Source organism: Bos indicus x Bos taurus, chromosome 4 (genome assembly GCF_003369695.1).
Source record: "Bos indicus x Bos taurus breed Angus x Brahman F1 hybrid chromosome 4, Bos_hybrid_MaternalHap_v2.0, whole genome shotgun sequence".
Classification (NCBI taxonomy): domain Eukaryota; kingdom Metazoa; phylum Chordata; class Mammalia; order Artiodactyla; family Bovidae; genus Bos; species Bos indicus x Bos taurus.
This window is the reverse complement of record NC_040079.1, coordinates 28,923,003-28,942,207: the sequence shown is the minus strand read 5'-3', so window position 1 is coordinate 28,942,207 and position 19,205 is coordinate 28,923,003. Positions and strand designations below refer to the sequence as shown.

General features: G+C 37.7%; 1 protein-coding gene across 4 annotated transcripts in view; it reads right to left on the bottom strand.

Moving 5' to 3' along the window:
* GRM8 (glutamate metabotropic receptor 8) overlaps positions 1–19,205 on the bottom strand; it is an 850,006-nt gene that overhangs the window by 115,130 nt on the left and 715,671 nt on the right. For all 4 annotated transcript variants that reach the window (XM_027539090.1, XM_027539089.1, XM_027539092.1 and 1 more), the window contains exon 9: positions 1,480–2,415. In XM_027539090.1, coding sequence (XP_027394891.1) covers positions 1,480–2,415 — 936 coding nt within the window. The remainder of the gene's footprint in view (positions 1–1,479; positions 2,416–19,205) is intronic.

Genomic DNA, 19,205 nt, shown 5'->3' with positions numbered 1-19,205 from the left:
TGATGTTATTAATAATTCACATAATGTGGACATTTCCAGACCCTGAAAAATGTTTTTCCCGACTAGTCCAACTAACCATGGCCAAACAGATCTAATAAACGTTCAGAGACACAAATTTCTTCCTAAGTAAAATTTACAAGTTTGATCCTAATAGATTCCCATCTGCATATGCCAAAATATAATGTTTTCTAGTTGTTAGGTTTAGAGCCCCAAACTGTCTTACTTTACTTTCCTGCCACTCTCAAGGACTTCCATCAGATCAGTCAAGTCAAGAAAGGTCACCGGTCTGGAACCCACGGCAAAGTTGCTCTATTCACTGGCGCATTTCCTGAAGTACGTTTTTTATCTTTCAAAGTTGAAGACCACATTGATTGAGTAAGGGATGAATGCTCATACTAATGAGCTCTCCATGCTCTTGTTGAGTATTTTTCCTCTGAATTAGTTGAAATTTTAAGAGTTATGCAGGACCTTACTTGGAATGTTAGAACCCAGGGAATAAAATCGCCACTCCCAACCCCACCCCAGATGTTTTGACTTCCTCATGACTTCTAATGATAGAGAATGGGACAATCTTTACATCTTTACACCAAGAAAGAACTTTCTCGTATACAATTAAGGCTGAAGAGCTATCCCTTTAGAACGGTAGCATTTGCCTTTGTTTTATAAGCTGTCTGTCTCCGGCACACCACCCGAACCTTGAATTCATGGTTAACATTAATCCTCTGCTTTTCTATACATACATACATACACACCCAGTTCAGCACATATTTCCTTTCAAACACAGATGTTCTTTACATGCAGTGTTTTATATGGAGAAGTTTATGGAAGATTAGTAACAAAATAAAATGATTTGGGGAAATTCAAATGATCTTCAACTTCTAAAAAAATATAAACTGTATTATATAATTATCCATTGCTTCTTAAACCCTCCCCACCATCCTCTACATATGGAAAAATGATAAGAATGGAGACTAAAGAGACATAGTAAGATGGTTCAGATTGAACTAAGCCATTTAATTTCTTTGTATTGTTGAAGTTTGCTTCTATGATTAAAACCATCATGATTATTAAGAAATAGCTTTCTTTCAGAGTCACATTAGAACCAGAAAAGGAGGCATTTGTCATGCATTGAGATACCTCTGGCATAGCTCACTCCTCTGAATCATGTCTGCCCTTTCTCCTTTCCTCTTTTAACATTTGGAAAATAACATCTATGTTAGTTGATAACAGAGCTGGAAGAAAGGACCAAGAAAGTGATGTGAGCTCTGTCAATCTTCAACCTCACCAAGGAAAACACATTAAAATGTTTTTCATGGAAAATCAGCTTCAGTCTACAAATATTCAGAGCAAAGCGACCTTGCATATATATAACACACCAGGATTCTTGGAAGAATATAAGTGAGCCAATGAGAAAGAAGGGGAAACATCCTAAAGGAAGAAATTAAATCCAGGAAAACGATTGGCAAATGCATTTCTTACCTTTTCTGCTGACTGGGCTGTACCAAAAAAGATGGGGATAAAAGCTAACCAAATGATGCAGGTGGTATACATGGTAAATCCAATGGGTTTGGCTTCATTGAAAGTCTCTGGAACTCCTCTTGTTTTAATGGCATAGACAGTACAAGTAACCATCAAGAGAATACTGTAGCCCAGTGAACAAATGAGCGAGAGATCAGAGATGTCGCACTTGAGCACTCCCCTGGCGTTCTCCGGATCTAGAGTCCTCTGTTCTCCATAGTCTATGATGATGTGTGGTGGGTCCACAACAAACCAGACACACACTCCCAGGAGCTGGATGGAGATCAGGCTGAAGGTGATCACCAGCTGGGATGCAGGACTGATAAACTTAGGTGCTGTGACAGATTTCTTCCCCTGCTCAAATATTCGGTGGATTCGGTTTGTTTTGGTCAGGAGTGCTGCATAGCTGAAACACATGCCGAGTCCTAGGAAGATCCGCCGGAAGGAGCAGATGATGGTATCTGGTGCTGCAATCATCAAAAAGGTGATTGAATAACAGAGAAAAATCCCCGTGAGGAGCACGTAACTAAGTTCGCGGCCCGAAGCCCTCACGATAGGCGTGTCGTTATAGCGGACAAATGTCACGATCACAAAGGTGGTGGCGATGATTCCCAAGATGGCAACGAACACAGGCACCACCGCCCAGGGAGAATGCCACTCGAGTTTGATGATGGGGATTAGCTGGCAGCCTGTGCGGTTGACGTTGGGTCTCTGATCCAAAGGGCAGAGTTCACAGGACAGCTCATCTACCTGGTAGTTGTAACCTTCACAGCGCTCGCAGTGCCAGCAGCAAGGGACTCCTTTCACTGTCTTCTTCCTCTCACCGGGCTTACAGGGCAGGCTGCAGACCGACGCCGGGTGAGTGTGCTCTCTATTGGCCCACTGCATGTCTTCCACCTGTGGGTATAAAATATTAATGAGCCTTCCATTTTCCCCCCATTTATAATATCCTAATCCTAGCCACAGGTTTGTAATAAATCACTGAATGCTGACAGGACAGTTTACCATAATAAGAGCCCAGAGTTTCTTTCCCTGACTTTATGAAAGTATTAAAGGATTGGGGCCAATAAATCATTCACATCATCAACTTGATGAGTGTCATTACTTTCCATTTACCTCCTTGATTTTGACCAATCTGACATTTGGAGAAAGATGCATTGATCTAAACAGCTTTAAAATGGAAAAAAAAAAAAAAGAAAAGTCCTATGGAAAGAAACCTGTTAGAGCTAAACTCAGATATAAATGCCCTGAAATACTGGCTAGGATATAAATACACATATAAACAATGAATCAAGTCTTTCAAGTCTTTCTACCATATTTGGGGAAATTCAAATCTCACTGTGTCAATTTTGAAAGGAAATGGCAAAACTAGCTACTTTAATCTCTGACACTCCTCATGTGTCCATAGTGACAACTATATGAATGGTTTTGCCTCTGTTTAACATTCAGATTCACTTATGCCCCTCAGCCTTGCATTTTCACATTGGGGAAAAGACCATGCTGAGTGAGACAGCTTGATGATGATGTTTCCATTGAACAAAAGTAGGCGTAAAGCAATGAAATTGATACAAATGAGTGAGATCCCCTAGTAGGATTTCTGTGTCAAGGCCTTAGGGTTCCATCTCACTCTTTTGAATTAGACCATAGAATACCTCTATTAAAACCAAAGTGTTATTTTAAAGGAATTTTGCCAGTCATTGACCCCTTACCTTAAATTGCTTTACTAAAGGTTCTGGACCCAATTCCAATGTGGGGTCAGGGCAAAAGGGGTTTCCTAAACCACAAAGAAATTCTGGAGTACTAGCTGTTTCTCCTATAAGTCAAATCAATTCTGACATCATCTACCTGGAAATAGCATCAAATCTCACAAATGCTATAGGAAAAAAAACAGAAATTATAGATCAACAATTTACTATGACAAGCAGCTTCTATATAAAAGGTAAGCTCTATGAACAGAGTGATTTTGCTCATTGATGTGGACAAACAATGATGGACACTCAATTCATCCTCAAATATTTATTGAATTTGTGAGGAAGGAAGAATGTGAGGGGTACCCCTGAGGTAGAAGGAGCCAACTTGAAAGTGCTGAGATCTGGAAATAAAGGATTGCTCAAAGAGGCACAGAGATAAGAGCTGAAGGAATGTTTAAAACAAAACAAAATGAAAAACTATTTTTCCAAGACCAGCTCTATAACAAGTTAAAGGAAAAATCACCATATCCTGTGATAGCCTGGCTCCAAGATGCCCCCCAATAACTTTACCTCCTGGAATCATGCACTCATGGAGTTCTCTCCCACTTTAAATGGGCTGATTTGTGTAAACAATAATATATTCCAGAAATGATGGCATGTGGTTTCTGAGGTTAGGTCATCAGTGACATTTTGGCCTGTATCTTTTTCTCTCTTGGATTGCTCACTTCAGGGAAATAATTAAACTATCATGAGAGTTCTCCGGCAGCCCCATGGAAAGGAACTGAGGCCTCCCGCCAACAACCAGCACCGACTTGCCATGCATGTGAGGGTGTCACCCAGAAAGTGAATTGTCTGGCCCCAGGCAAGCCTTCGGATGACTGCAGCTCCAGCTGACACCTTGACCACAAACTCATGAGAGACCCTGAGCCAGAAAAACCCAGCTAAGCTGCTTCTGAATTTCCAATCTACAGGAACTGTGTGAGCTAGTAAATGTTTTCTTATCTTAAGCTGTTAAACATGGAATTATTGTACAGCAGTGGAAAACTAATGCAACTCAAGTTAAGCTTTCTTACCCATTCTGTGAATTCCACCAGTATAGCAGTCTATTGAGAATCTACTGAGAAAGTAGTAACAACTAACTATCTTTTACCAAAATATGCCCCCCAAGTTGTTTACTGTCAGCAGCATTCTATCATCACTCTTAAGACTGCCTCCCCTTTGGGAACTATGTGACTGAGATTGTTTTCATAAACGTATCTACTGCTTAAGGATGCTTTCCTTTCTTGAATGTGGTGTGAATAGTGGAGGGCAGAGAAGAATAGCCTCTAAGCTCAACATTTGCAGAGGGCCACCAAACCCACCTCAGGTGAAGTGGAGAATTCATGCATGTTTTATTTCAAATATCCTCCCTTGAGAAAGTAAATGGTACTTCATGTGTCCTAAGGGCACTCAAGATTATTAGTTTTACCTTGTCTGTTCACCACAAAGGAAAAGCAATCTATCATAACCCTGTTAATTTTCTATTAGCTTTTAATGATTTAGAAAAGTTATTTTATTTATGCATAAGATTCCATTAGGCAAGAAAAAAGTTAAATTGAAAGTGGCTTCTCTCAAAAATATTGAGAAAAATGAAATGCTCCACTGAGTGGCTAAAATATTGATTTTATACCCTAATGGACTCTTATAAGATAATAAAATATGTTTTGTGAAGGTTATGTTTCAAAGCTAATTACTGTAAAATCAAAATTGCATTTTGTTTGGGGCTTCTATAGATTTATAATATTACTGTTGAAGAAAATGACACTAAAAAAAAATTCTCAGACACATTAAACTTCAAATTTGGTAGAGACCTTAAAGGTCAACTTGTCTAACCACATGTTCAATTCTTTAATTCACAAAGCACTTTATTTTCTAGAAGGAAATGACTTATTAACAAAGAAATATACTCAATCAGATAGGCCTCATTACAGAAGATAAATATTCATCATTATAAGCTAAGCATTACATTTTTCTTGATCAATTTTTTGAATACTCAACTAGTGAAAAAATGTTTTCATAAATAAAAATTAAAGTTATAAGACAATGAAAATACCACATCTTTTAAAAACTGTAAATTTTCTTTAAGTAAAAAACAATGTAGTCATGAAATATGTGTGACATTTCGTGATATAATGGAGAAAACTATGTATGATTCAGTAAACATGTTAAAAATACATGACTGCATTTCATCAAGGAATCTATTATGTATAACTAGATATGCAGATGACACCACCCTTATGGCAGAAAGTGAAAAGGAACTAAAAAGCCTCTTCATGAAGGTGAAAGTGGAGAGTGAAAAAGTTGGCTTAAAGCTCAACATTCAGAAAACAAAGATCATGGCATCCGGTTCCATCACTTCATGGGAAATAGATGGGGAAACAGTGGAAACAGTATCAGAGTTTATTTTGGGGGGCTCCAAAATCACTGCAGATGGTGACTGCAGCCATGAAATTAAAAGACGCTTACTCCTTGGAAGAAAAGTTATGACCAACCTGGATAGCATATTCAAAAGCAGAGACATTACTTTGCCAGCAAAGGTCCGTCTGGTCAAGGCTATGGTTTTTCCTGTGGTCATAAATGGATGTGAGAGTTGGACTGTGAAGAAAGCTGAGCGCCGAAGAATTGATGCTTTTGAACTGTGATGTTGGAGAAGACTCTTGAGAGTCCCTTGGACTGCAAGGAGATCCAACCAGTCCCTTCTGAAGGAGATCAGCCCTGGGATTTCTTTGGAAGGAATGATGCTACAGCTGAAACTCCAGTAGTTTGGCCACCTCATGCGAAGATTTGACTCATTGGAAAAGACTCTGATGCTGGGAGGGATTGAGGGCAAGAGGAGAAGGGGATGACAGAGGATGAGATGGCTGGATGGCATGACTGACTCGATGGACCTGAGTCTGAGTGAACTCCAGGAGTTGGTGCCTGGCATGCTGCGACTCATGGGGTCGCGAAGAGTCAGACACGACTGAGCAACTGAACTGAACTGAACTGAACTGTACTGTGTTTTGATACCATAGTTGAAGTCTGGGAACCAACTAATATCCACCCCAAAGAGGAAGCAGTAGCAAACACTTGAGTCAGGTACTTGTAAATACATTAGTGTTTGAGACAAAATTTATTTTAGATATGATACCAAATTAAAAATAATACTAATTGAGATTGGTAGTATTAATAGAAATTAAACTTGTTATTTTTCACAACTATACTATAAAACACAAAGATCATTCAGCCCTCTTGCTTTTCTATATTAACAAATTATAGCATCTTTCATAATGAGTAAAAATATTTTAAAACAGGTCTTCCTCTCCTTTGGTATTATTCTGGTATTAGGATATTTGTGTCTAAAACATGTGTTCTAACAAACGGATGATAGTTATATTGATAGACCTTCCAGAGATAAAACCATAGCCCATTCCTGTCTTGACAATGTTCACCAACAGTGATAGATTCTGTAGGCCCCAATCCAGTTCATTTTATAGAATATGAGCTATCAACCAGCTTCTGCTGTCAAATTCTGTTATTAATGCAGACAAAGGCACCAATAACCACAAAACCAAAATTTTCTGAGTGTGCCTACATTTTTTAATCTTTAATCTTCCCAAACATAAATTAAAGACATTATTTTTTATAAAATAATTTTCTCCTGTGTAGTTCTAATAACTCCTGATAAAAGGGCTACAAAAATATTTCCCAATTAAAGGCCCTACTGTAATTAATCATTTTCAGTATGCACTACAAAATTCTCACTCAATTTAATACGTCTATTACAGGGTTTTTTCCCCACATATTAAGTTGTATCTTCAACATTATGATTATTATACATGTGGGAAAATTTTAAATATAACACAAAGATAATTGATATCTAGTCATACCATTCTTAATTAGCTCTTTTTATCTTGCTCTATAAATAAGCATAGTATTAATAATTATTTTGATGACTACTTTGCCACTCCAGTATTCAAAAACCCAATTCTTCATCTGACTTATATAACAGCATAATGCAATCATTTCTAGTGAAACTGGACATTTTCTCAAAGGTTTACTTGTTAATTTCCACATAATCAATAGGTTTAACAAGTGTATTTAATTAGGATAAGTATTTAAAATCAGTATTTAAAATGCCAGAATTTGGTTACATATTTTGTGAAGCATATGGTTTTGCTAATGCAACTCAAAATAAAGTTTATCAATATATTACTTTATACATTCATATTTATAAATGTTTATATATAAATATATATTGCTTCCTTAATATCCATCCTTTCTTTTGGGTAATGCAATGCTTTCTACTTCTATTCAAAGTGGTAAGTAGGTTTAGTGTCCTTTGCAAATCTAGTATGTATGTATGATCCCTAGATTGAAGTCACAGTTTTGTGTGATGTTACAGGTCTACATAACCTCTAAAAATGTAAACACTCCTCCTATTTAAAAAGACAATTTTAAATTAATTAAAATTTTACTTACAATAGCATTAAAAATAAAATACTTAGGAATAAACTTAACTAGTAAAGTGTAATATTTTTAACTTAAAGCTACAAAATATCATTTTAAGAAAGTTAAAGAAATAAATGAAAAGCAATCTGAAGTTCATGGATCAGAAGACTGAACATTGCCAAGATGGAAATACTCACAAAACTAATCAACAGATTCGACATAATCTCTATTAAAATCTCTTCTGACTTCTTTGAAGAAATTGATTAACTGATCCTAAAATTCATAGGGGAATATAAGGGACCAAGAATAGACAAAATGATCTTAAAAGAGTGAAGTTGGGGAATTTACACTTCTTGATTTTAAAACTTCCTATAAATCTACAGTAATCAAGCAGCATGATACTGGCACAAAGAAAGACTAATCAATGAAAGAAAATTGAGAGTTCAGAAATAATCTATTACATATAAGGTCAATTGATTTTTTTACAAAGCTGACAAGAAAATTCAATGGAGAAAAAATAGTCTTTTCAACAATGGTTCTGGCACAAGACATGTCACCAAAAGAATAAGCAACAAAGTTAAAATAAATAAATCAGACTTCATCAATCTTAAATACTTTCATAATTCAACAGATACTATTAGGAGAGTGAAAAAACAACCCACAGAGTGGGCAAAAATATTTCTAACTCATATATCTGATAAAGAACTCATATCAGAATATATATTTTAAAACTCTTAGAATTAAACTGTTAAAAAAGCATGCAATCCAATTAAAAAATAAGTAAAAGAAATGAAGAGACATTTCTCAAAAAAACAGATATGTTTGGTTAATAAGCACAGGAAAAGATGTTTAACATCATTAGTCATCAGAAAAATGCAAAACAGAACCATAATACCCACTAGGATGGTCATAATAAAAAAGACAGACAGAATCAAGTTTTATTGAAGATATGGAGAAATTAAAACTCTTTATATTATTGGTGGCAATGTAAAATGGTACAGCTATTTTGGACAGCAGTTCGGCACTTCCTTGAAAAGTTAAACATAGAATTGCCATATGACCTAGCAATTCCACTCCTAAATTATTTCAGTCTAAGAAAACTGGAGACATATGCTCACGCAAAAATTTATACATGAATTTCATAACAGCATTAGTCATTATAGCAAAAAAGCAGAAAAAATCCAATTCCATTAAAGAAATGTGCTTTATCTACTCAATCAAATATTAAAAATAAATAAAAAGAAACAAAGTAATAATATATGCTATGAAATAAATGAACCTTCAAAATATGCTAAGTGAAAGAAATCAGACAAAAAGACCAGTGTGTAATTTTAATTTATATGTACTGTCCAGAATAAGCAAAGGCATATACAGCCAGTAGATTTTTGACTGCCAGGAGTTAAGGAGAGAATGGAATAGAGAGGATTTCTTGGGAAGTGATGAAAATAGTCTAAAATTAGTGGCAATGGATAACATGACTCTGTGACTATACTAAAAACCACTGAATTATGTATGTTAAAAAGGGCAAACTTTATGGTATTTGAATTATCTCAATAAAGCTGTTACTTTTTAAATATGCAAACTATGTTGATACAGTCAGGAAGAACTAACATTCAGTACTTCATTTGCTGTATAAAAAACCATATTGCATACCCACTCTGTTTTGAGACACAAGACTCAACGTGAGAATTCAACAGTGACCAAGACGTGGTCCCTGGCCTCCGAGTCAGTGCAGGTGGGGAAAGAGATAAGCAGAGAGCCAGTCGCAGCTCAGTGTTAGACTCCCTGCGAAAGAAAAGCAGGGAGGCAGTGGTGTTGCTAGCAGAGGATTCAGCAGGGGCACTCAGCCTGGGTTTTGGGGATGTGTGGACAGCAGCCTGAAGGCTGTATAGGAGATAAACCACCAGGAACAGGAATCCCAAGAAGGCATCAAGCCAAAAAAAAAAAAAAGATTAAACTTCAGCGGTGAGAAGCCATAACAAACTGGAGAAACTAAAGATAAAACAAATAGCAAAAATACAGATTAAAACACTGGTTGGAGTGGCAAGAGGCAGGCTAAGGAAAAGAGGAAACGCAAGATCATTTTAAAAGAAACTTACAAGCTGCTGAGACGAGTTTGGATGTTATGCTGAAAGTGATAGTTGGGATCCTCTGAAGGGACAGAGAAAAAGAAATGCAAAGAGGAAAAAAGGTTGTCTGAGGAAACCTTAATAATAGCTATGAAAAGAAGAGAAGCGAAAGGCAAAGGGGAAAAGGAAAGATATACCCATCTGAATGCAGGGTTCCAAAGAATAGAAAGGAGAGATTAGAAAGCTTTCCTTGGTGATCAATGTAAAGAAATAGAAGAAAACAATAGAATGAGAAAGACTAGAGATCTCTTCAAGAAAATCAGAGATACCAAGGGAACATTTCATGCAAAGATGGACACAATAAATGACAGAAATGGTAGGGACCTAACAGAAGCAGAAGATATTAAAGAGGTGGCAAGAATACAACAGAAGAACTGTACAAAAAAGAGCTTCACGATCCAGATAATCACGATGGTGTGATCACTCATCTAGAGCCAGACATCCTGGAATGAGAAGTCAAGTGGGCCTTAGAAAGCATCACTACGAACAAAGCTAGCGGAGGTGATGGAATCCCACTTGAGCTATTTCAAATCCTAAAAGATGATGCTGTGAAAGTGCTGCACTGAATATGTCAGCAAATTTGGAAAACTCAGCAGTGGCCACAGGGCTAGAAAAGGTCAGTTTTCATTTCAGTCCCAAAGAAAGGCAATGCCAAAGAATGCTCAAAGTACTGCACAATAGCACTCATCTCACACGTTAGCAAACTACTGCTCAAAATTCTCCAAGCAAGGGTTTAACAGTACATGAACCAAGAACTTCTAGATGTTCAAGCTAGATTTAGAAAAGGCAGAGGAACCAGAGATCAAATTGCCAACATCCGTTGGGTGATCGTAAAAGCAAGAGAGTTCCAGAAAAACATCTACTTCTGCTTTATTGACTATGCCAAAGCTTTTGACTGTGTGGATCAAAACAAATGGTGGAAAATTCTTCAAGACATGGGAATACCAGACCCACCTGACCTGTTTCCTGAGAAATCTGTATGCTGGTCAAGAAGCAACAGTTAAAACTGGACATGAAACAACAGACTGGTTCCAAATCAAGAAAGGAGTATGTCAAGGCTGTGTATTGTCACCCTACTTAATTTACACTGAGAGATTTTTTTGGGGGGTTCCAAAATCACGCAGATGGTGACTGCAGCCACGAAATTAAAAGATGCTTGCTTCTTGGAAGAAAAGTTATGACCAACCTAAGCAGCTTATTAAAAAGCAGAGACATTACTTTGCTAACAAAAGTCCATCTAGTCAAAGCTACGGTTTTTCCAGTAGTCATGTATAGATGTGAGATTTGGACTACAGAGAAAGCTGAGTGCCAAAGAATTGATGCTTTTGAACTGTGGTGTTGGAGAAGACTCTTGAGAGTCCCTTGGACTGCAAGGAGATCCAGCCAGTCCATCTTAAAGGAAATCAGTCCTGAATATTCATTGGAAGGACTGATGCTGAAGTTGAAACTCCAATACTTTGGCCACCTTATGTGAAGAACTGATTCGTCTGAAAAGACCCTGATGCTGGGAAAGATTGAAGGCGGGAGGAGAAGGGGATGACAGAGGATGAAATGATAGGATGGCATCATCGCCTCAATGGACAAGAGTTTGAGTAACCTCTGGGAGTTGGTGATAGACAGGAGGCTTGACCTGTTGCAGTCCATGGGGTCACAAAGAGTCGGACACGACTGAGCAACTGAACTGAAGGGGCAAAGATGATGAGCTTTATTGCATAGAAGGATCACTGTGCAGTATAGAGAGAAGATGGAAAAAATCCAAGGCTAGATAAGGTCAATCACCTGTCAAGCTGAGGCTTTTGCTAAATTCCAGCTGCAAATGATGACAAGAGGAATCCAAAGAGCAGCAATGAGCAGGAAGGACTTTGTAGGCAGCACCAGGTTTCTCAGACTATCCTCATGGCCCAAGAGCATGATTAAAGAATTTTAACCAAATGTGTGATCTCATATAAAATAAAATATGCATTTTATACATATATATGCTGCTGCTAAGTCGCTTCAGTCGTGTCCAACTCTGCGACCCCATAGACGGCAGCCCACCAGGCTTCCCCATCCCTGGGATTCTCCAGGCAAGAACACTGGAGTGGGTTGCCATTTCCTTCTCCAATGCATGAAAGTGAAAAGTGAAAAATGAAAGCAAAGTCGCTTGGTCGTTCCCGACTCTTAGCGACTCCATGGACTGCAGCCTACCAGGCTCCTCCGTCCATGGATTCTCCAGGCAAGAGTACTGGAGTGGGGTGCCATTGCCTTCTCCGATACATATATATACATATACATATATATACATACATATATATCAGTGTGGTGACAGATCAGGAGAAAGGATGATACAAGCAAGAATAAGAATTAAGGGAATAATGTCATAATTCTAGGCAAGACAAGAGCCTATGAACTGTTGGAATCAGTAATTATGAAGAAAATGGGATAGGTTTAAGATATAGTGGGAAAAAAAATAGAAATAAGAGTGGCAAGAAGGAAACAGAAAAACCAAACAATGGCATCCGGCCTTGTGTTTGAGAGTCATCCTTAGCATTTCACTTACTTCAGCCTTACTTCTGATCAACCGCCAACTGCATGGCCAGGCATGATCTCATCCCTGCCTAACTCCCAGGTAATTACGTACCAACCCTCCTTACTCTCCTATTGTACATCACACAACACCTTGTAATCTTCTTCAATGGCGCTTTTACAGTAGGCAATTCTGCATTTGTTTTTCTTTTTACTTCAATAAATGGTTTTATAAATTTTACATTATGTTCCTTAGAATCACTTAAAGGCTTTACTCAAACTATATCTCACTGGAAAGCAGTTCTTAGAGACTACAGTTTAACAGGCCTGGGAAAGAAACTCAACTTGGCATTTTTAAAAGAAGCCCTTCTTCTTTCAGTGATTCTGTCATGTAATTAGTGAACCACACTTTGCTAAGCACCAAGTTAAATTTATTTTTCTCAGGAGAGGAAGAGTCTATTCTGTTTTTCCACCATTGTGATCCAAAGCCTAACACGGTGACTAACCTCCAGTGAACATTCATAAATATTTGCTGAATGAATGAAGGAGGACTGGAAGAACAAGTGAACAGGTGATGGTGTCCTTTACCCAAAGTCCCAGGGAGGCTTCCAAGCCAGGAAGCTCAGGAATCAGCTGAACACATCAGCTGTGCTCATGAGTCAGGTTTGCCTGAGGCAAAGATTTCCAAGGCACAGTCATATGCAAGGCGGTTGAGACCATGAATATGTATTAGCAAATTCTCACCCACAGAAACAATGGAATGTGTGAAAGGAAGATGGCACAAATGAAGGCATGGAAAGAGCAAAATGTAAAGAGCAGACTCCGTAAGATTAGTAGAAGAGGAAGGAAAAACATGGCCAGATGGAAACTAGGGAAGAATCCAGTCCAAGGTCCAAGAAACCCAACAGATTATTTTCAGAAATGAGGAAGTGCTCAGTGGCGCCCAAAGACAGATTTCGTGAGCATACAATTTGAAAATTGAGAGTCCTTGGTTACCTTCATGACAAAAAAAAAAAATTAACTTTTCTGTGAAATCTCAAAAGACCTTATACCACTCAGGTGGGTATACTCCATCCCTGGATTTCATTATATACCATTATGTATTTTATTGTAACTCTTTCACATTATATTGGGACTATCTGTTCACTTGTTCATTTCCCCACCAGACAGAGAGCAGAGAATCTCAAGGACAGATATTTTTACTTCCCATTATCTGAATTAAGACCTAGGATTCAGTAGGAATTCAATATTTGGAAAAAAAAAAAAGACATAAATTGATTAATAATTGGAATGTGTGGTAAACACATCTATTACTACTCCAAATATATAATGACTCTCTATTTGGGGTTTTAGGTAGGATGGTAACAAACTTACTCTTCCTAAATCTGTGCCTCTTATTGTTTCATCCATACCTTCAGAGAAACCAATTTGGGGGACACTCTGTACTCTGATCTTATAGGGATGCACCTTAGAGGGATGTTGGAAAGATCTAACAAGCTGATATCTGTGAAAATGGTTGATGAACACAAAATGTAAAGGGCAGTCTGAAACTTTTCATATGCCTTGGTTTAGGACTGAGGAAGCATTGGAAAGAAGGTAACCACTCTCCACCTATTAGTAAACATAGCTGTTCTGTTAAAAAAAACTATGTCAGTTGCAACAGACCAAACAACAGTCTTTGGATTTCATCCAGATCTGCTATTTTGTGCTTTTATTTTCCCATAATCTCGGCTCTTAATGTCAGTTCCTGGTAATTGCCACAGGAGATGCCCCTTGACTCACCCCAGCTTTGTGCAGAGAAAAGCACCTAGGCCAGTGCCTCCTGCCCTTGACTCTGAAGATGAAGAGGGTGGCATCTGCCAGGGAGGATGTTAGGATGAGTGTTGTGGAACGACTGTTTTGGAGGACCAGTAAGGAAGTCACACCTACAATACTTGCATTGAATGGGATGCACTAACCCTATGATAGCGTTTCACCCCAACATACTACATATGCAAATATCTAGGGAGCATGGGGTATTTGTAGCCACAGTACTGAAACTGGGTAATCTTTTCCCTTAATTTTAAGTTTATGATAAAAATCATAATTTGAATGCTATGAAGAGTAGTCATTTTAACTCTAAAGACATTGTTATAACTTGTATTATTATGTTTATGTTTATGATTATATTGTAAACAACCAATTTTTTTTTTATATATATAAACGCTTTCTATTTAAGGACTTCCCTGATAGCTCAGTTGGTAAAAAAAATCCACCTGAAGTGGAGGAGACACTGGTTTGATTCCTGGGTCAGGAAGATCCCCTGGAGTAGGGATAGGCTACCCACTCCAGTATTCTTGGGCTTCCCTTGTAGCTCAGCTGGTAAAGAATCTGCCTGCAATGTGGGAGACCTGAGTTTGAGCCCTGGGTTGGGAAGATCCCCTGGAGAAGGGAAAGGCTACCCACTCCAGTATTCTGGCCTGGAGAATTCCATGGACTGTAGTCCATGGGGTTGCAAAGAGTTGGACACGACTGGGTGGTCATGTATGGATGTAAGAGTTGGACTGTAAAGAAAGCTGAGTGTCAAAAAATTGATGCTTTTGAACTGTGGTATTGGAGAAGACTCTTGAGAGTACCTTGGACTGCAAGGAGATCCAACCAATCCATCCTAAAGGAGATCAGTCCTGGGTGTTCATTGGAAGGACTGATGTTGAAGCTGAAACTCCAATACTTTGGCCACCTGATGTGAAGAACTGACTCATTGGAAAAGACCCTGATGGTGGGAAAGATTGAGGACAGGAGGAGAAGGGGACAACAGAGGATGAGATGGTTGGATGGCTTCACCAACTCAATGGACATGGGTTTGGGTGGACTCCTGGAGTTGGTGATGGACAGGGAGGACTGGCGTGCCGCGTTTCATGGAGTCGCAAAGAGTCGGACATGACTGAGTGACTGAACTGAACTGAACTGAGTGACTTTCACTTTTTCATTTGAATGTTTACTATAAAATTACTATTTCAATCACTAAGGATGATTTGACATGCTAGATCTTTTCTGAATATAATTTAAAAGCTTTCATATTTTTATTTTGAAATCTTAAAATATGATATAAAGATCATATATGAATAGCTACATTATAGACATTGTGCCTGTATTTTATGATGACTAAATTCAGTTAAGCAGATCCTTCATTGCTAATAAGTAAATAATAAGAGAATCAGCCTGGGGTAATATTCCCTATGAGCAATATTTTTGACTGAGGATATTCCTTTAAATTATTCACATTTCTTATTTTTCCTACACAAAGTTGATTTATAAATGCATGAAAAACTAAAACAATTCTTTATAAAGCATTTTGAGATATTTTGAACAATGTAATAGATGTTCAGTGCAAAACACTTGTCTATTTCAATCTTAGCCCATATCACTCAAAGTATATTTAACTCAATCTGTGGAAATTTATAGGAAGTGAATGCTTTCAGAATGTGAGAAGCTAGACAATGAGGTTTAGAATGAATTATTTCCAGGGGAAAGCTACTTTATATTGCTAAGCAAACAGAACATAAAAAGTGATAATGATGATAATAGCTAACATTTATTGAGGGTATACTCTGTGTCGGAATTGTCCTAAGCACAGAACATTAAATGCTTACAACAGCAACCCATTTGGTTTAAGGGATCACAGAACAGTAGGTGACTTGCCCCACATCACATAGTTACTAAATGATGGAGGGGGTATGACATCATACACCCAATCATAGCACTTTATTGTCTGTACCTGATGGCTCCCCAGGGCAGTGCATGACATGATAGATGGTGGAAAAAAATTAAAACTGACTGAAGATCCAGAGTAGAGAGATGAGGAGATACTGGAGCAGGCATAACACATTTGACGTAAAAGTCCAGATAAAAGGGATGTGGCCCCAGATAGGAGAGGCCCTAGACAAGAGCAGAAGAGTGAATGAGATCAGGGCAAATCAGTTTATTGGGGATGGAAAGAATAGAAAGAAGAATCAAAAGAATCTGGTGATAATTTGCCTAAAGGATTTTTTCACACCAGATCCAATATAAAAACCTTAGATAAAATTAAAAAACATTTGCTTCATAGTTTGAGTACACTCCATCCTAGGGGTTCCTTCACCCTCAAAGTTATTACAGTGAAACCCTGTCTCCAACTAACATTCTTCTAGCTATTACATTCCATTTAAGAACATCATAAAGGAAACTGTATCAATTGAGCATGCTTTATTCACAGTAATCCTGAATGGCACTCCTCCTGCCTGAAAGGCATTTATAAATTAATCCCAAATGAATACATGCAAAGTAAGATACTTTATTTGAAATAAAAAGAGAAGACACCCAGTTTAAAAAATCTCACTTCTATACTGAATTTCTAGGGACTGCAGACTTTACACTACCCACATAGAGACAGGCGGGAAACTGCTAAATACCAGCAAAAAAGGCTGCTGCAGCCAGGAAGGAATAGAGTTATCGCAACAGAGACATGTCATAAAAATAAATGACTTTGGGAAAAATGGTGAGAACCTGAAGTGGCTTTTTAGCCCCAAACCTAGAGGCTAAAGACTTCCTACCGATTGCAGAATAGAAAGATTGGGAGAGATTAAGAAAAGTTCCCTTGGATCAGCAGGAGCAAAGTGACCAGACAAAAAAGAACAGAGACAAATGAGAAACTGAATGATACAAGAGGAGACCACAGCCAGTAGCAAATATAACTCAGGAAGACACTCAAATATTTTCCAGAACTGTTTGTTTTTATGCTTCAGTTCATAGGATAAATGGTATTGAGACACAATGTTAAGACTGTTGCTTAGAATGTGCAACTTTGAACAAATGCAGATATAAAAACTGAATTGTCGGAAACTTACAGGGAAAAACCCACATGATATTGACATGTTTATTCTGAAACAGAAGTGACAAATATTATATGAGAACTAAGACAACAATATAAGAAAATGAGCTCTCTGATGTCAGAAGAGAAACATTTTTAATCAGCCATATCTAGCTAAGTGAAAGTGTAAGTGTTATGTCTGACTCTTTGCAACCCAATGGACTGTAGCTGTCCATGGAATTCTCCAAGCAAGAATACTGGAATGGGTATACATTCCTTTCTCCAGGGGATCTTCTAACCAGAATTTAAACACAGGCAGATTCTTAACCGTCTGAACCACCAGGGAAGTCTTATATAGCTAAGAATGTCCTTCAGTTATGAAGAATTTATTTATTTATTTATTTGAAAACATGAATTTCAATAGCAGTATAATCAACTAGGTAGGTACTAGGAATATAAAAATGAATGAAGCAAGGTTTGAACACACAAATATCTTAGAAATTTAGAAGGGACTTGAGTTCAATGCTAAAATTATGTGATCAAATATTTGGTGTTACTGAAGCTGGGTCATACCTGACTCAAAAAAAAAAAAAAAAAAAAGACTAAAGATTTACTCTCTAGAAAAGCTAAAACTAGAGGCAGGACACCTGGCACATTTGGGATCAGGGTACCACAATGACATCAGTTGTGATAAGTAAAAATATAAATGCTGAATTGTGAATTTTTCCATTCTCTTACCCTGTCAGGCTCACAGAGTACCACCGGCCTCGCTTACACCCTCTAAGTAGAGGATTGAAGACTCATCTTTGGGAGACTTTTAGTTAGATCCATCAGCCTAGAAGAAAAGATCTAAGCACTGTGACGTGGGGTGACTTCCCAGGGACATACACTGTCATCAAACACATTCATGTGCAGAGAGCTATTGACCAGACTTTCCCTACACTCTTAGATAGGAGTGGAATCCAAGGGTCATGGGGCATGAAGACAATTTCTACTATGAACACTAGGTATTGCATTAAACAAATAGGGGGAAAAGGAAATTTCAGTACATAAAGGCTATACCTGGAGAGAAAAATATTAAAGGTTATTAATACCTTCAGAGAGCTTTTTAAATTGCCTCCATAAATAAGAATATTCTGTGGAAAAGGAACATACATAGAGAATGAAATAACTCATAAATTATAAATCTTTATAATAATATACTTAATTACATTAATTCTATTCATAATTATAATTCTAGATAACTGAATTAATTATAATTCTGAATTATAATTTCAGAAACAGAAATCAATAGAAGAACTGGAAGGTAAAGTTGAAGTAATATCCCAGAAAGTAGATTAAAGAGACATAGAAGGACTTCCCCGGTGGCGCAGTAGATGGGAGTCTGCCTGCCAATGCAGGGGACATGGATTCGATCCTTGGTCCAGGAGGATTCCACATGCCACAAGGCAACTGAGCCCCTGAGCCAAAACCACTGAAGCCTGCATGCCTAGAGCCTGTGCTCTGCAGCAAGAGAAGCCACCACACTGAGAAGCCCACTCACTGCAACGAAGAGCTGTTGTTCAGTTGCTAAGTCATGTCCAGCACTTTGCGACTGCGTGAACTGCAGCATACCATGCTTCCCTATCCTTCACTATCTCAGCCCCCGCACAAAGCAATGGTGACGCACTGCAGCCAAAAATTAATTAATTTTAAAAGAGACATAGAGAAGAAAATCAGGAGAAAATGAAAGGATCAGTCAAGGATTTAAATGATAATTCCAGAAAAAGAAAATGAAACATTGCAATTATTAAACCAAAAAATTTCCTAGAAGCAAAGAAAAAGATACTTCAGAATAAAAGGACCTACTGAGTGTCCAGTACAATAAATACAAATTATACACATATTAGGGTATATCCTGATGAGATTTCAGAATAAAGAAGACAAATTGGAGATCGTAAAAGATTCTGGTGCAAAAAAAAAAAAAAAAAAATTTACAAAGAATGACAATCAGAATACCCCAAGAGCCAGGGAACAATGAAACAGTGTCTTCAAATTCTAAACTATAATGATTTCCAACCTAGA